The sequence below is a fragment of the Myripristis murdjan genome, chromosome 23, assembly GCF_902150065.1.
Source record: "Myripristis murdjan chromosome 23, fMyrMur1.1, whole genome shotgun sequence".
Classification (NCBI taxonomy): Eukaryota; Metazoa; Chordata; class Actinopteri; order Holocentriformes; family Holocentridae; genus Myripristis; species Myripristis murdjan.
The window spans coordinates 26,373,695-26,389,213 of record NC_044002.1 but is presented as its reverse complement, the minus strand read 5'-3'; the positions used below and the strand labels follow the sequence as shown (position 1 = coordinate 26,389,213).

Below are 15,519 nucleotides of genomic sequence, written 5' to 3'. Positions count from 1 at the left end.
CACCAAATACCGCTCCTCTGACTTAACCGAGACAACAGTCAGCCACGCAAACCCTGCCGTCTCGATCCCAGAGGGAGGATTCTCTGCCAAAGGACATTTATTCAGCGGCACATCGCCATCAGTCACTGCCTTTAATGACTATACCAGCAGGCTTCATCCTTCAGCCACCTTCCCTGAAGACGGGAGAGGTGGTGCCACCGAGTCCACTGAGGATCACTCAACCGCCCATCTCCAAACTGTTTTTAAAGACATGAAAGGACACCCTCAAATCTCAAAACCTTTTGATCCTGAGGTCGACGGAAGCACCGAGGACCCTCCTTCCCCCGTGTCTGATTATGTCCTCGGAGCTGTAAAGTTCTCAAAAAGAAACTCTGGTGCAACAAATACCACAAACGCTCCTCTAACTCAAAAGCATGGCAGTTCTCAAGATGGTCCGACCATCTTGTCAAACTCCTGTAGTGCCGGTACAGAAGAGGAACCCACCTCAGTCCAATCTTTCTCCACCCTTAGGAGTTTTTTAAATCCCCTAGACCTCCCTCTTACCCATAATTCAGAGGAAACCAGTGAAGACAAACCAATAGACGGCAGCGGGTCGGGCTCTGGACTTTACAGCTTTGGTCAGGACGAAGTCATCACCGTGACAATCAGTACTGACCTTTCTGCTATCACAAGTTCAGCTGTTGTCTCAGAACTGGGTAAAACAGAGCAAAGAAGAAGAGAGACAGAAAGTGATATGAGTGAAGCAGGAACAGATGGCACAGGATGCAAAGTGGGTGGCGAGAAAGAGTCCAAAATGGAGATGGACAGCAAGACAGAGGGGATTGCGAGCAAGTCAGGTAGCAAGGAGGAACAAACAGGTGGTACCGGGAATAAGACTTTAGGGCCAGTAGAAGATGAGATGGATAACGTTGCCAGACAAGATGACAGAAAGAAGGAAGTGGAGAGAGAAACCAGGACTGAGACTGAATCAAACACGAAGACGTACACCGAGACTGGAAGACGGTCCGAAATCGAATCAAGCAGCGACTCTCAAGAACTTTCCGCCAGTGATCATGTTGAGAGGAAAACCTCGAAATCTCCCTCCACTGATGAGACCAGGAATCTCATCCTCCTCAAGGCAGAGAGAGTCGAGAGCGTCGGCGGGCTTTTCAGCTGGCAGGAGGACGCCAGCGGCTCTGGAGACGGCGGTGAGGACGGGAAGAACGGCGGGGAAGGAAACTTAAAGAGAGCTCACAATGGGATCTTTGATGGTCTGCGAAAGGGAAACACAGAGATAGCTGGTGAGGGTGAAGAGGACATGGGAGCTGTCGGTGAAAAGGGAAGCGGTGATAGAATTGAAGGAGATAACAAAGATGGAGTCATCGGTATGGGTTTATCAATGGTAGAGCTGGATGTCCCAGTAGATTTTGGGCGCAGCGAAGAAGATAGCGATGGAGGAGGTGACGGAAACGATGAAGAAGAGCAAGATGGATCTAAAGAAAGTCTTGACAGTCTAGTTATCGCAGGTAGTTTTACCATAATGCCAAGTGCCCCGCCTCTCAAAGACAAAAGCACAGGAGGCGGCAATGGTGAAGAAATCGGAGGCTGTAAGAGTGAAGAAGATGACGAAGGAGACGCTAACGAGGATCGAGAGCGAGGCGGCGACGAGGGTTTGCCGCAGCTTTCCGAAGCGGCCGGGAGGTTTGACAGGGGAAGTCCGGCGTTGGGGCGTCTTGACCCTCTGCTCAGACTGACGGACGCCAACAACAACACTGAGGGGCCAAAGGAAGGTAACGTTTTCAGCAACGCAGATACTCTCAGATTTACCAGGCGTGTGACTCCATATTCAGTCCCAAAGTTTTCCTCTAAAGTTCAGAGTTTGAGCTTTTTCTCAACTGTGACAAAATCAGACTAGAAGATTTGAGTTCCTCTGATATGTTGTCATGAATACAGATGAACTATCACAGTTAATCAGACTGGTAAGACTTTCAGACTGAATGCGTTGGGTTATTCCTTTAAAAGGTGACATGTTGCTTGTAGCTACATAGTAACATCCATGCAACAGGGTTCATGGGAAATGCAAAACTGATGAACATCAAATGCTGCTCAAAGAACCTTTAAAACCCCGCTCTCTTTTTTTTCCTCTGCCAGATTTTTCTTCACTTAATTTTTCATCTCTGTTGCTAAGCGCTCGTCACTGTGCTGCTGCTGCTCCGCCCCTCCTAGAGATCACCTGTCAATCACAGAAGTGGGCGTGGATTTCCTGTCGGTGGAGTTTGAGTTCCTCTCTTTTCTTTGTCTGTCCAGCCAAGCTGCTACCATGCTAACCACCCAGTCCTCCTCCTTCTTCTTCTTCTTCTTCTTCTTCTTCTTCTTCTTCTTCTTCTTCAATGTTAATTGCAAACAAACTGGAAAGAGCCACCAGACACCACAGAGCGTTTATTGATATCGGCTTACATATCAGCCAAATAGAGCTGAACAGATATTTATAGGAGAATGTTACACTTTTTTTGACATTTCTCTTTCTCTCTCTCTCTCTCTCTCTCCCTCTCTCTCTCTCTCTCTCTCTCTCTCCCTCAGATGGAGGTAACAGCAGTCATGAGTCTCGGGTCGGGATGGTCGGAGGTGTGGAGAGAGAGAAGAGGACGGTCGTCCCTCTGGCCGTCGTCTCGTCCCTCACCATCCTCTGTCTGCTCGTACTGGTGGGCATACTCATCTACTGGAGGTACACACACACACACACACACACACACACACACACACACACACACACACACAGTTATGGTCTGTGCTGTTTTGGTTGGACTTGTGATGTCGGTGCGTTACAGAAACTGTTTCCAGACGGCGAATTTCTACCCAGAGGACACCGTGTCGCCTAAAGTCATATCAGCTCCGTCTACGCCGCTGCTGCTCGCCACAGGTAACACACACACACACACACACACACACACACACACACACACATACCTAAAAAACATAGGAAAAGTGGCTCTCTAAGACTTTTTGGTCTAGGACAGCAAACGTTTTCCAACTTACCTGCCAATGTCCAGAGCCGAAGTTTTGCCCTCTAATAGTGGGGAAAAAAAAAAAAAAAAAAAAAAATTGATTGATTGATTTCTCCTCTTGGTGAACTGTGTTTTTTTTTTTGTTTGTTTGTTTTTTTTTTTGAGGAAAAAATAAGTTCTGCAACTGATCATGAAATAATGTTTGAATACTGCAGTTTGTCAAAAAGCTCACCACGGTGTTGTAAAAATGATCCCAAGTGGCTAAATGACAAATTACTTCAAAAATATAACAACCATTCATGCAATAAATGATCAAATAATATCAAAATGTCTTCAGACAAATACTGTAACGGTTAAACAAGTAAACAACTGTGAATGTGTTTCATTGAAAATAATAATTTATTACATTATAAAGACACAAATATTAGTATTATTTTTTTTTTATTGTTTAAAGATGACAAGATGAGGTTAGCAGAAGCCTTTTACAGTTTCTTCTTTCATCTCTTTGTTCTCCATTTCTGATTTTAATTTCCAGTACTTTTTATCTTTTTCTTTTTTTATTCTCTTAATTTTATTTACCTTGACCCTAACTTGTTTTTTTCTCATACCGTGAAGATTTTGTAGCATCCCGTCTTGATCATTAGCTCAGGTTTTACTGTGTCTCTGACTCGGTGGGATGTTTTGTGGCATTTCGACGGTCAGTGTTACAGCAGCAGGTGTGACTCAGCCTCGTGCAGCAGGTGTTTGTTTCAGTTTAAAGTGTAAAGTGACTCTGGCCTCCTGTCACTGTGCTGCAGACGGCCACGACCCGCTGACGCTCAAGCAGTTTGTGAAGCACGTCATGGAGCTGCACGCCACCAACACCTTCTGCAAGGAGTTCGAGGTACGAGGCCGCAGACGCCACACCCCCGAAACCACCAGGCTCCAGAGTCTGCAGGTTTCCAACAGCCAAACAAACAAACAAACAAACAAACAAACTGCAACTGCTCTTTTTCACTTGTCAGCAACAAGAAATTAGATTAAAAAATAAAATAAAAGAAAGAAAGAAATCAGCAGCTGTGTCGTCTGGTCTCCTGGGTGTGATGTGAGACACTGATGTGGAGACTTCACCCCCATGTGGACTCAGATCACACCCAGGGAGCTACACAGCACACACACACACACACACACACACACACTCAGGTCTGGGCTGAACAGAGGCCAGCAGACTGCAGCAGGCTGGGTTCAGTGTGATCCGTGTGGCTGAACCCGGTACGTGCTGTGCAGCTTTTCATTTGGGCTCAGCCTCTGTGGCAGCTTGTCTCTGCTCGCTCTGGTTGGAGGAACTTAATGAGTGCGTTTATTCGCTCATCAGCATTCAGGGAGCGAGCCTCGACGTGGCTGCACGAGGCATTTACATGCAATAATTAGAAACTGTTTTGTGTTTTTTTTTTTCATGTACTTGGATACGCAGACATGGTGCAGTTTCCACCTCTGGTGCTGTGGACGTGCAGGTGGTCTCCTTCATTCCCCTGCACTCAAACACATGCAACTCCATGGAAACAGCACCATCCAAACCCATTAATAACAGAAATATGGGAGCAGCTTCCCAGACAGGGATTAGGACTCATCACAGATATGAGTGCCTGTAATTTACTCTGGAATAACTCTTGTTCACTCTCCAGATTATTTCTGGGATTGAAGAACGTTCTTTATTTATCTTTAATCTGGACTGAAAAGAGCTGAGAGCTGAGACCACCAAATGAAAATCCTTTAACCGAGTGCAGCTGCTGTGTTTTAGAGATAAACAGTAAGCAAACTCACTCGATTTCTACCAAAAACACCGGAGAAAAGAGTGATAATCAAATGTTGTGTTTTTGTTTGTTTGTTCTTTTTTGTTTTGATTTGTTTTTTGAATTACAAAAAATATATATACATTATTACTGTAGACTGAAATGCTCTTTTACTCTTTTACTCTGTTAATGTAGATGGAGATGATGTGATTTCCAGGGCAGAGTTTAGTTTTGGAGTAAAAGGTTTAAATCAGAAACCAGCATATCTGAGCTGTGCATGTTCATGATATCAGTGTGTATCTGGTATTTACATGCACCAGCTCACACCAGGACGATGTGAATATCCCAAATATGAGCAGCATATTGATGTGCAGGTAAACGCACTCACTGAGAAACGCTCCCTCCAGACGGTTTAACCTGTGCAGACCTCACCTGGTTTACACGCTGCAGCTGTGTGGCCGGCAGTGAAAGAATCATTTATTTTTAGTTCCTGTGTAGATCGAGCTGCAGGGTCCCATCTGTCACAGCTCCTTAACGCTCCTCCATGCCTGTTAACATCACGAGCTTCAGAGCAGCCGAGACGTTAACATCCACACACGACCAGGACGGCAGCAGGAGGTTCACTGAGCAGCGCCGAGTCACCTGGCTGCCACGTTCACCTGGCAGCTCCGCAGACTAACACCTAAAACCTAAAACCTAAAACCTTCCCCAAACCTGTGCCGAACCTGGGAATACTGAAAACTACGAGTCACAAGGCTCCCAAGGTTGTTAAAAATCGGTCTCTACTCGTAATGAAATGTCAAATAAATGTCTTATGGCTAGCAGAGGCCAGCATGAACCTCCTGGGCTGCCGTACCTGCACAGTTAAAAACACCAAAAAACAAAAAAAAAAGATTGAGATGATGGTGTTTTCATTTAAGACGAGTGGATAGAAGAAATGGGCGTGGCCATGTGTCACCATGGAGGGAAAAAATGAAGTGGGTGTGGCCTTGGGGTGGAGTGGGTGTGGCCTAACCAGTGTGAAAGGTTAAAATGTTGTTGTTTCTGAGGGCGGGGTAAACCTTGTGTCAAATGTGGTGTGAAGCTGAACCACCGGAAAGTTCTGTGGCTTTTTGTGGAAGGCCACGCCCACCGCCACGCCCCCTTGTGCCACGCCCGGCCTCCTCACCAAATTTGCATCCATTTGGAAGTCAGACAGTCTGAAAGCTTAGATGATTTAGACGGGAAATGTGTGTATTTCCCCACGTGGCGCCACCTCTCTGTGTGTGTATCTGAACCCCATGAGTCCTGTACCTGCACTGACTCCTCTGTCTGTCTGTCTGTCTGTCTGTCTGTCTGTCTGTCATCCTGAACCCCCCCACCCCCCTTCATCTCCTCCACCTCCACCACCATCGCCGTGCTTTCTGCATCCTCACCTCCCTCCATTAGATTGTCAAAGAGTCCTACGAGGTAAGACACCTAACACCCCCCACCCCCGCCTCCGGTTTCGGGCTGCAGCTGCAGAGGTGTTTGTTTATTTCTTAAGAGAGTTTTGTTTTGTTTTGTTTTGTTTTGTTTTGTTTATTCAAATCAGAATCAGAAATCCGTCATTATTGATCCCCGAGTGGGAAACTGGATCAGTTGCAGTTGCTCAGATTCTCAAGAGAAGAATTAAATGATAAGATTTAAGATCACTGAGTGCATGCCGTCATGCAGTACCATTAAAATCCATAAATACACAAAAAATGAGTAATGAGGAAACAAACAAACAACAGAACTCCAATATAAAACAGTTACATTCAAAATGGGAGCAGTTTGTAATCGTAGTTTTCTATGAACGTGTAGGTACAGATGTGTTTTAACGCATTTAAAACTGAATTACAGCCCAGTGAAACAGTTTTTAAGCCTTTTTTCCATCGTAGTTTTTCTTTAATTTTTTTTACATGTTTTGTCAGAAAGGCATGCGAGCCCCTCTGCAGCTGCTCTGGCCCGGTGGTATCGATGCTCCCTTGTTGCATGATGAAGTGTTTAAGGTGGACAAACTTGTGATTTTACATCTGCAGAGTCGCCTCTCCTCCCCACATCTGTTTAAAACCTGACGCTTGTCGGTTTCCTGACAACAACAAACACAGTTTCACTTTTTATTTCCTGACATGTGAAGGCGACCTCAGAGATTTGTGTGAACTTTAGACTCAGTCAGACCAAACCGATCCAGCGAAGAGGCTGTGTGAGGTGTCGGGGGGGAGAACAGAGAAATGTTGTTGTTGCATTGCAAGGTTTGTATCTATTGTTTATTGATGGGAAAGCCCCTTGAGATGAATCATCTTGTTTTCGAGGGGGTCCCCCAAGTTTGTGTGTGTGTGTGTCTAAATTTGGGTGTGTGCACGTGCTGACGGTGCCTTGTGTTGCAGGAGGTTCAGGCGTGCACGGTGGACATGGGCATCACCACCGACAGCTCCAACCACCCCGACAACAAGAGCAAGAACCGCTACATCAACATCCTGGCCTGTACGTCCACACTCACACCCAGACCCTCCCCCACACACACACACCCCCCAGGCACCCCCGTCTCAGACCAGCCTGTCCTACCCAGACACCCCCTCAGACCACCCTACCCATCCTGAAAGTCTCTGTTCCAGCTCTACTTGCACACCTGATCCAGTTAAGGGCTTCAAGCTGATTGGCTGATACAGATCTACCTGGGCGGGGCTTGCAGAGATGGGAAGGAAGGAAGACAGTTCACTCACAATATTGCAGCACCAAAACTTAAATTTGGTTGATTGTATTTTTTTTCCCACCAATCAGAGTCCATGAGTTTTATTTGTTTGAGCAACAGATATAAATTTATATATATATACAAGATACAAGATATTATATATACAAGATATAAATAAAAATAAAAAAAAAATGAAAAGATTATAAAAAACATAAAATAACAGAAGTAGTTGGTAATAATAAGTTAATTAAACAGAAGTAAAATAATACAAATACACCATGCTCACAACTTCCTGCATGAGCCCTCACCTGGATCAGGTGTTTGGAAAGAGCAGGGCAGGAACACAGACCTGCAGGACAGGAAGTCGCTGAGGGCTGGTGGGGCTGACATTTCCTGTTTTACAAACTGATTTAAGAAAAGTGCAGACGCTCATGAGCCTCGTTCCTCCGCAGACGACCACAGCCGAGTGAAGCTGTGCCACAGCCTGGACCGGGACGGCGCCGCCGCCGACTACATCAACGCCAACTTTGTAGACGTAAGTGACGCTTGTAGTTCTACTTCTACTGCAGTCAGATACCAGCAGAGGACCAGTACTTCTACTTCTACTGCAGTCAGATACCAGCAGAGGAACAGTACTTCTACTTCTACTGCAGTCACATACCAGCAGAGGAACAGTACTTCTACTTCTACTGCAGTCACATACCAGCAGTAGTACTTCTGCAGTGTTACTGTGTTTGTTGGCTCATGGTTTGCCTCTCGGCTCCTCTGCAGGGCTACGAGCGAACGAGGGCGTACATCGCAGCTCAGGGTCCGCTGCGAGCCGGGCGGGAAGACTTCTGGAGGATGATCTGGCAGCAGAACGTCGGCGTCATCATCATGATCACCAACCTGAAGGAGAAAGGACGGGTAGGCGGTCGCACTCGTACTTTTTAGAGGCCAAGAGCTGCCCTCCAGTGTGAAGGTTGGAAATGTGATTTGGGGTTTATGAAAAAATACCTCTGGATTATTAAATATCAAAATCTCAAGTTATAAAAAAAAAAAAAAAAAAAAAAAAACGAAAAAAAAAAAAAACAAGCGATTTATTCTGGAAAGTGTGTTCTAACATCATTCTGTTATAGAGAGACAGCTGCTGGCTTTGGGTTTTCAAATACAGATGTGGTAAAACAGTTCAGTATAACTTCCTACCAAGCATTTTCAACAATGACATCAAAGTCTACAGAGATGTTAATTTGAACCACGACCTCAGAGTGCTGTTCAGTGTTTTGGGCAAGGAGGAGAAATTGGCAGTAAATAACCAGATTTTTTTTTTTTAACTATAAATGCAAATAAAATATCCCCAAAAAAACTGACAAAAATGACTGAAAATTCGCCCATAATTAAAATAATAATAATAATTAAAAAATCAAGAAAACTGTATTCTCATTATAAAAATTACATTAAATATGTAATATATTTTGAATATTTATATTTGTTTCTTCCTATTACTGGAAGCCCTGGCCCACAGGGGTCCTGGATATAACCAGAGGAGAACAAATCATTTGGTTCCTAAATGTTCCACATTTCCTTCGTCTGAGCTCAGAGAAATGTGGATCTTCTGAAGCAGCGGCTGCTCGTTTCAACCAACGCACAGGAGAAAAAAAAAAAATTCTGGAAAAGTCCCATTGACCGCTGCCCATTTGACTCTATTTAGCAAAGTCTGAGCCTGTACGGCGCCCCCTGGAGGTGGAAACACAGGTTCTTGGGGGTTGAATCTCTCCCTGTATGCAGACGACAAACCCTTTTAGCTCAGCAACGCAAGCAAATCTCTGCCTCTGGACATTTTCTTCAAACTGAAATCTGACAAGAGGATGAAACTCTGAATTTTCCCAAGTTAAAACGCAGAGGAGGTGCGGTGAAAAAAAACGGGGCGTGGACAGCAGGTGTGTGTGATCGACCCGATGGGGTTTGGTTTTAGTTTTAGTTTTGTTTTGTTTGGGTCCTGCAGACGAAGTGCGAGCAGTACTGGCCGGAGGAGAACCAGGAGGAGTACGGGCCGTACCAGGTGACCCTGAGGAGCAGCAAGACGCTCGCCTACTACACACTGAGGACGCTCACACTCAGAGACACCAGCAACAAGGTGCACACACACACACACACACACACACACACACACACACAGTTTTTAGTAGTTTCAGTATTAGTTTTAGTTTGATTTTTTTTATTATAACATGGGCAATGTTTGTCAGAACAAGTTTTCTGTATATAAAAGAGATTCTAGTTTGCTGACCATGTTTTTTCCCCACAGCTTTTATATATTTATTTATTTATTTATGTATTTATTTTCTAGCTTTCTTTTCACAAATTTCTATTATTATTCATATGACTATTAAAATCAATTTTACAAATCTATTAAAATCTATTATTAGCTACATTATTATATAGCTATTAAAACATAATGCATTTGAAATTAAAATAAAAACACATTATTCACTGACTTTCTTTCTTTTGCCCTGGAATTAAAAACATTTCCCCCTTTCTCTTTCCTTTTGTATTTATATATTTTTGTAAACTAACCTCTGTTCTTATCAACTCAGTGATAATTACATCTTCATAGGTCAAAGTATTTTTATATATTTGTTTTTGTGAAAGAATTTTGTTCAGAGTTTTAAACAAACCCAGAATTGTGAAACAGTTGCGAAGGGGAGGTCAGGTCAGGTCCCTCCCCTCACAGGTGGGCGGGACTGCATCACGCATCACTCAGTTGAGTCTAAATGGTCCTCACTTACACCACCCCTCAGACATTTTGATTTTTTTTTAGCTTTAAAAGAGAGATCAGTGGAAAAACGTGCTGAGTTTGGAGGATTTTTCTTTACTTTGAAATCCATGTGTGGACATTGAGACCTGACAACACACACACACACACACACACACACACACACACACACACAGTGACGTGCGGCCTCGTCCCGCAGGCGTCCCAGAGGCGCGCTGAACGCCCCGTGCTGCATTACCACTACACCCAGTGGCCCGACATGGGCGTCCCAGAATACACCCTGCCTGTCCTGTCCTTCATCAAGACGTCCTCGCAGGCCCGGACGCAGGACATGGGACCTGTCCTGGTGCACTGCAGGTGGGGCTGCATGTGTGTGTGTGTGTGTGTGTGTGTGTGTGTGTGTGTGGGCAAAGTGTTGGTGTAGGTGTTATAAATCCATTTTTTATTTTTGACACTATACTGCAACAGACCCACTGAACACCATACATGCTGTGTATTTTTATATGTGTGTGTGTGTGTGTGTGTGTGTGGACAGTGCCGGTGTGGGCAGGACAGGGACCTACATCGTGATTGACAGCATGCTGCAGCAGATCCAGGATCAGGGGACGGTCAATGTTCTGGGTTTCCTAAAACACGTCCGAACTCAGAGGAACTTCCTGGTCCAGACGGAGGTGAGCACACACACACACACACACACACACACACACACACACTCGTCCCGTCCTCAGCGCTCTGGAGTGTGTCCTCGTCCTGTCTCTGCCTGCAGGAGCAGTACGTCTTCATCCACGACGTTCTGGTGGAGGCCATCCTGAGCCGGGACACCCTGGTGACCTCTGACCTCCTGCACGCCTACGTGTCCGACCTGCTGACGCCCGCCGCCGCCGGACGGACGCGCATGGACAAGCAGTTCAAGGTCAGCGACGGTGATTTTTAACGCTGCGCTGCAACAGCTCAGCGAACTTTTACCCGTTCATCTGCCTTTGTGTTTATTTTTCTGCAGTTCTCTTCTTGTACACTAGGTGGCAGCTTCCCGTGTTGGGAAATGGCTTTTCTTTTACTTGTTGGTCAAAGAGCCACATGGCTGGACTTTGTATGAGACAGTATAAGAAAAACTATTTTCCCAATTTTTTTTCCTAAATTTGTGAGTTTTTCTTCATAAATTTACAATTTTAATCTAAGAATTTGGTTTTTTTTTCCTTGCAAATTTGTGACTTTATAATCTCAGTATTTTCAAGTTTTATCCTCATAAATTTGTGTTTTTTTCTAATAAATTTACAACTTTAATCTCAGAAAGTCTGAGGTTTTACTTGGAATATTACCCAGCTACGTATTTTTTCCTCCCCTGATACACCGTCATAAGAAACTGTGTAAATAGTTGGGATTAATAAATAAATGCAGCAGCAAAAGCGAAGGTGAACATTTGGACGCTGTAATTTCTTTACACACACGTCGATCAATTTCACCGCCGTCGCAGCACCAAGTGTTTTACTGAAAAGCCACTTTATTTACATTTAAATAAAACTTTATGTTCAGTCCGTCTGCTGCAGACCTGGAGTGTCCTGGATTACTGCGTTAATCAGATTATGAGGATGATGTCAGCGTGTAATTTGAGTGTTTTTGTTGTTTCAGCTGATCAGCCAGCGACAGGCCAAGCACGCCGACTACAGCACCGCCCTGAGAGAGGGCAACGCCGAGAGGAACCGAGCCAGAGCCCTGATGCCGGGTCAGACACACACACCTGATCAATCAGCATCTCCAGTGTCCAGACCTGATCAGACCCGATCAGCCTGATCAGACCGGATCAGCCTGATCAGGCCCAATCAACCTGATCAGACTGGATCAGACCCGATCAGCCTGATCAGACCCAATCAGACCGGATCAGACCTGATCAGACCCGATCAGACTGGATCCGACCTGATCAGACCCAATCAGACCGGATCCGACCTGATCAGACCCGATCAGACCCGATCAGACCCGATCAACCTGATCAGACCTGATCAGACCTGATCAGACCGATCAGCCTGATCAGACCCGATCAACCTGATCAGACCCGATCAGACTGCATCAGACCCGATCAGACCGGATCAGACCTGATCAGCCTGATCAACCTGATCAGACCCGATCAGACTGCATCAGACCCGATCAGACCGGATCAGACCTGATCAGCCTGATCAAACCGGATCAGATCTGATCAAACTGGATCAGACCTGGTTTTAACGTGCTGCTCACAGGTTTTGTGTCTCTGTGTTTTTTCTGTCCAGTGGAGCGATCCAGAGTCTGCCTGTCGTCCTCGGAGACGAACTCCTCGGGCTTCATCAACGCCTCCTACGTCACGGTGAGACTCCGGGCGAGGTGGACCCTCTCTGACACTCAGAGGCAGAAAATCTCTTGAAAAACTTCTCTGATTTCTTTCAAAAACATGTTAACAAAGGCAATTAACAAATTAGAAAAGACCAAAAAATTACAGATTTTTTTGATGGCGGGGGGCATTTTATTATTAGTAATATTATTATTTTGTTATTATTGTTGTTATTGTTGTTGTTGCTGTTGTTGTTGCTGTATATATTGTGATTTACTCAGATGTGTTTTAACTGGTGAAGCTGAAGGTAAATTTCCATCTGTGACAATAAAGATGATCTCATCTAATCTCAAATGACCAGGAAAGTAATAAAGAATTACTGGAAAATTATCCCCCGAAAACTGTAAAGACTAATTACAGGGGAAGTATTTTTAATTATTATTATTATCATATATTTATAAATTAAATTACAAAAAGTTACACAGAAACCAGAATTCCCAGTCAAAGAAAATTTACAACCAAAATTTTTAACATGAAAAGCTGTTAAATGTGTGTGTGTGTGTGTGTGTGTGTGTGTGTGTGTGTGTGTGTGTGTGTGTGTGTGTGTGTGTGTGTGTGTGTGTGTGTGTGCAGGGCCGGCACTACAGTAAGCAGTTCATCGTCAGTCAGACTCCGCTCAGCAGCACGGTGGCAGATTTCTGGAGGATGATCTGGGAGCACAACACACACACCGTCGTCCGGCTGGCCGACACACACAGCCAGGTACAACACACACACACACACACACACACACACACACACACACACAAACAGACATAAGGAAAAAAAAAAAAAAAAAACACGAAATTAGTAAAAAAAAAAAAAAAAAATCAGCAAAACGATTTCACAAAAATTAGCAAAAAAAAAAAAGAAAGAAAGAAAACTGTATTTTTAATTATTAACATATTAAACTGATTTATGTGAAAGTCAGATCAGAGTTCCTGTGTTTGAATGCTGAGGGCCCCCAGCAGACCCTCAAGGGCCCCTGCTGGCCCCCAGACCTCATTTTGAAAACCACTGATTTATACTCTGTGTATCTGCAAATGGACTCACACACACACACACACACACACACACACACACCTGTCCTCGCTCTGCCCACAGGGTGAGGGGGAGGAGTCTTGTGTCTACTGGCCCAGTAAAGAGCAGCCAATCAGCTTTGAGGGTTTGACGGTGTCGTACGTGGGGGAGGAGCATGTCCATCTGTCCAATGACGAGAGACTTCTGGTCCAGGACTTCAAACTGGAGTTCACACAGGTAAAACTCACACACACACACACACACACACACACACTCAGCACTGCCCCCGCTGGACACGACGCTGAGCTGCACTTTGCTGATGTTCGTTCACACGTTCACGTTTCCTCTCTCTCGCTGTTTGTCAGAGCGACGGCGTGCTGGAGGTGCGTCAGTACAGCGCCCCCTGCTGGCCCAACCCGGACAGTCCCATCAGGAACAGCTTCGAGCTGGTCGACGCCGTCCGGGAGCGCAGCCGCCACGCCGACGGCCCCACCGTGGTGCACGACCCGTGAGCCGCCGCCGCCGCCGCCATGCACCGCACCGTTCTTTACTTCATTTAGGGGGGAGGTTTCACACCCTGACTGCCTTGTTATACCGTGTGTGTGTGTGTGTGCGTGTGCAGGCTGGGCGGAGCCACGTCGGGCCTCTTCTGTGCCCTCGCCACCCTGTCCAGTCAGCTGGAGGACGAGGGAGCCGTGGACGTTTACCAGGTGGCTCGCATGACCAACCTGATGAGGCCCGGAGTGTTCAATGATGTCGTGAGTGCTGACACACACACACACACACACACACACACGTGCGCCTTAACAACAGATGTGTCCACTCCATCACAACAGTCTGCATTAAACATCTTGAATTAGGACAATTTCACTGATTTCTGTCAAAAACATGGACAGAAAGGTGATGAGCAAATTAGCAAGAAATGACCTGAAAATAAGAAAGAAACAAGTAAAAAGTGAATAGAAAATTACTAGAACATTTTGAAAAAAAAATTGTGAAAAATCACAAGGATTTGACCAAAAAAAAAAAAACAAACAGAAAATATGCCAAAAAAAAAAAAAAAAGATCAGAGAAAAATGAGCAAAAAAGCAAATGGCCAGAAAATTTGCCAAAAAAAAAAAATATTACCAGAAGATTAGAAAAAAATCTGTGAAAATATATGACATGGGATATGACAAGAAAATGAGCAAAAAAATTAGTGAGATGTATATATATATATATATATATATATATATATATAAATCACCAGAAAAACCTTTCCCCCAAAAAACATATGATCATATACATGATCACAACATATGATCAGAAAAGTAGCAAAAAAAATTACTAGAAAATTTGAACAAAAAAAAAAGTGAAAACTTGCAAAAATTTGCAAAAAACTCAGTGAAGATTTACATGGATATGACCAGAAAAATTAGAGAAAAATCACGAGCAAATCCTGTAATACCTTAATGATGTGCCAGCAGAATTCAGGGTGTGTCTGTCGGGACGCTCTCAGCCCCGCCGTGTGAGGCGCCAGCTGTGTGTGTGTGTGTGTGTGGTTACACAGAGAGCTGTGTGGTGTCGCCCCCTGCAGGAGCAGTACCAGTACCTGTACCACGCCGTGCTGAGCCTGGTGAGCAGCCAGCAGGACCAGAGGGCGCTGCAGAGCCCCGAGACCAACGGCTCCGTGCCGCTGGGACAGAACCACATCGCCGAGAGCCTGGAGTCTCTCATGTAGACACACACACACACACACACACACACACACACACACACACATTCACATATATACACATTAGGTTATAAGGGAACACACACGCCTAAAGGAAAACACACGCATAAACTCGAAAGCTTGCACATACTGTCCATCCATGTGCCCATTACACACACACACACACACACACAAACAAAGGCACATGTACACACACACTAACAGTGTGCATGCTGAGGCTTCAGCCTGCAGTGTGTTATGTAAC

The 15,519-nt window shown here is 44.9% G+C and overlaps 1 protein-coding gene across 1 annotated transcript in view; it reads left to right on the top strand.

The window, feature by feature from the left end:
- The window catches only part of ptprz1b (protein tyrosine phosphatase receptor type Z1b), a 31,604-nt gene extending 16,306 nt beyond the window's left edge, over positions 1-15,298 (top strand). Inside the window, exons 14-31 of the mRNA XM_030046493.1 lie at positions 2,560-2,704; positions 2,808-2,899; positions 3,782-3,867; positions 6,185-6,205; positions 7,147-7,243; positions 7,904-7,986; positions 8,223-8,357; positions 9,436-9,567; positions 10,403-10,560; positions 10,739-10,874; positions 10,970-11,116; positions 11,833-11,926; positions 12,465-12,538; positions 13,136-13,264; positions 13,646-13,798; positions 13,927-14,069; positions 14,184-14,319; positions 15,138-15,298. Of these exons, the coding sequence (XP_029902353.1) occupies positions 2,560-2,704; positions 2,808-2,899; positions 3,782-3,867; positions 6,185-6,205; positions 7,147-7,243; positions 7,904-7,986; positions 8,223-8,357; positions 9,436-9,567; positions 10,403-10,560; positions 10,739-10,874; positions 10,970-11,116; positions 11,833-11,926; positions 12,465-12,538; positions 13,136-13,264; positions 13,646-13,798; positions 13,927-14,069; positions 14,184-14,319; positions 15,138-15,281 (2,105 nt within the window). The 3' untranslated portion in view covers positions 15,282-15,298. The remainder of the gene's footprint in view (positions 1-2,559; positions 2,705-2,807; positions 2,900-3,781; positions 3,868-6,184; positions 6,206-7,146; positions 7,244-7,903; positions 7,987-8,222; positions 8,358-9,435; positions 9,568-10,402; positions 10,561-10,738; positions 10,875-10,969; positions 11,117-11,832; positions 11,927-12,464; positions 12,539-13,135; positions 13,265-13,645; positions 13,799-13,926; positions 14,070-14,183; positions 14,320-15,137) is intronic.
- Positions 15,299-15,519: the final 221 nt, after the last annotated feature.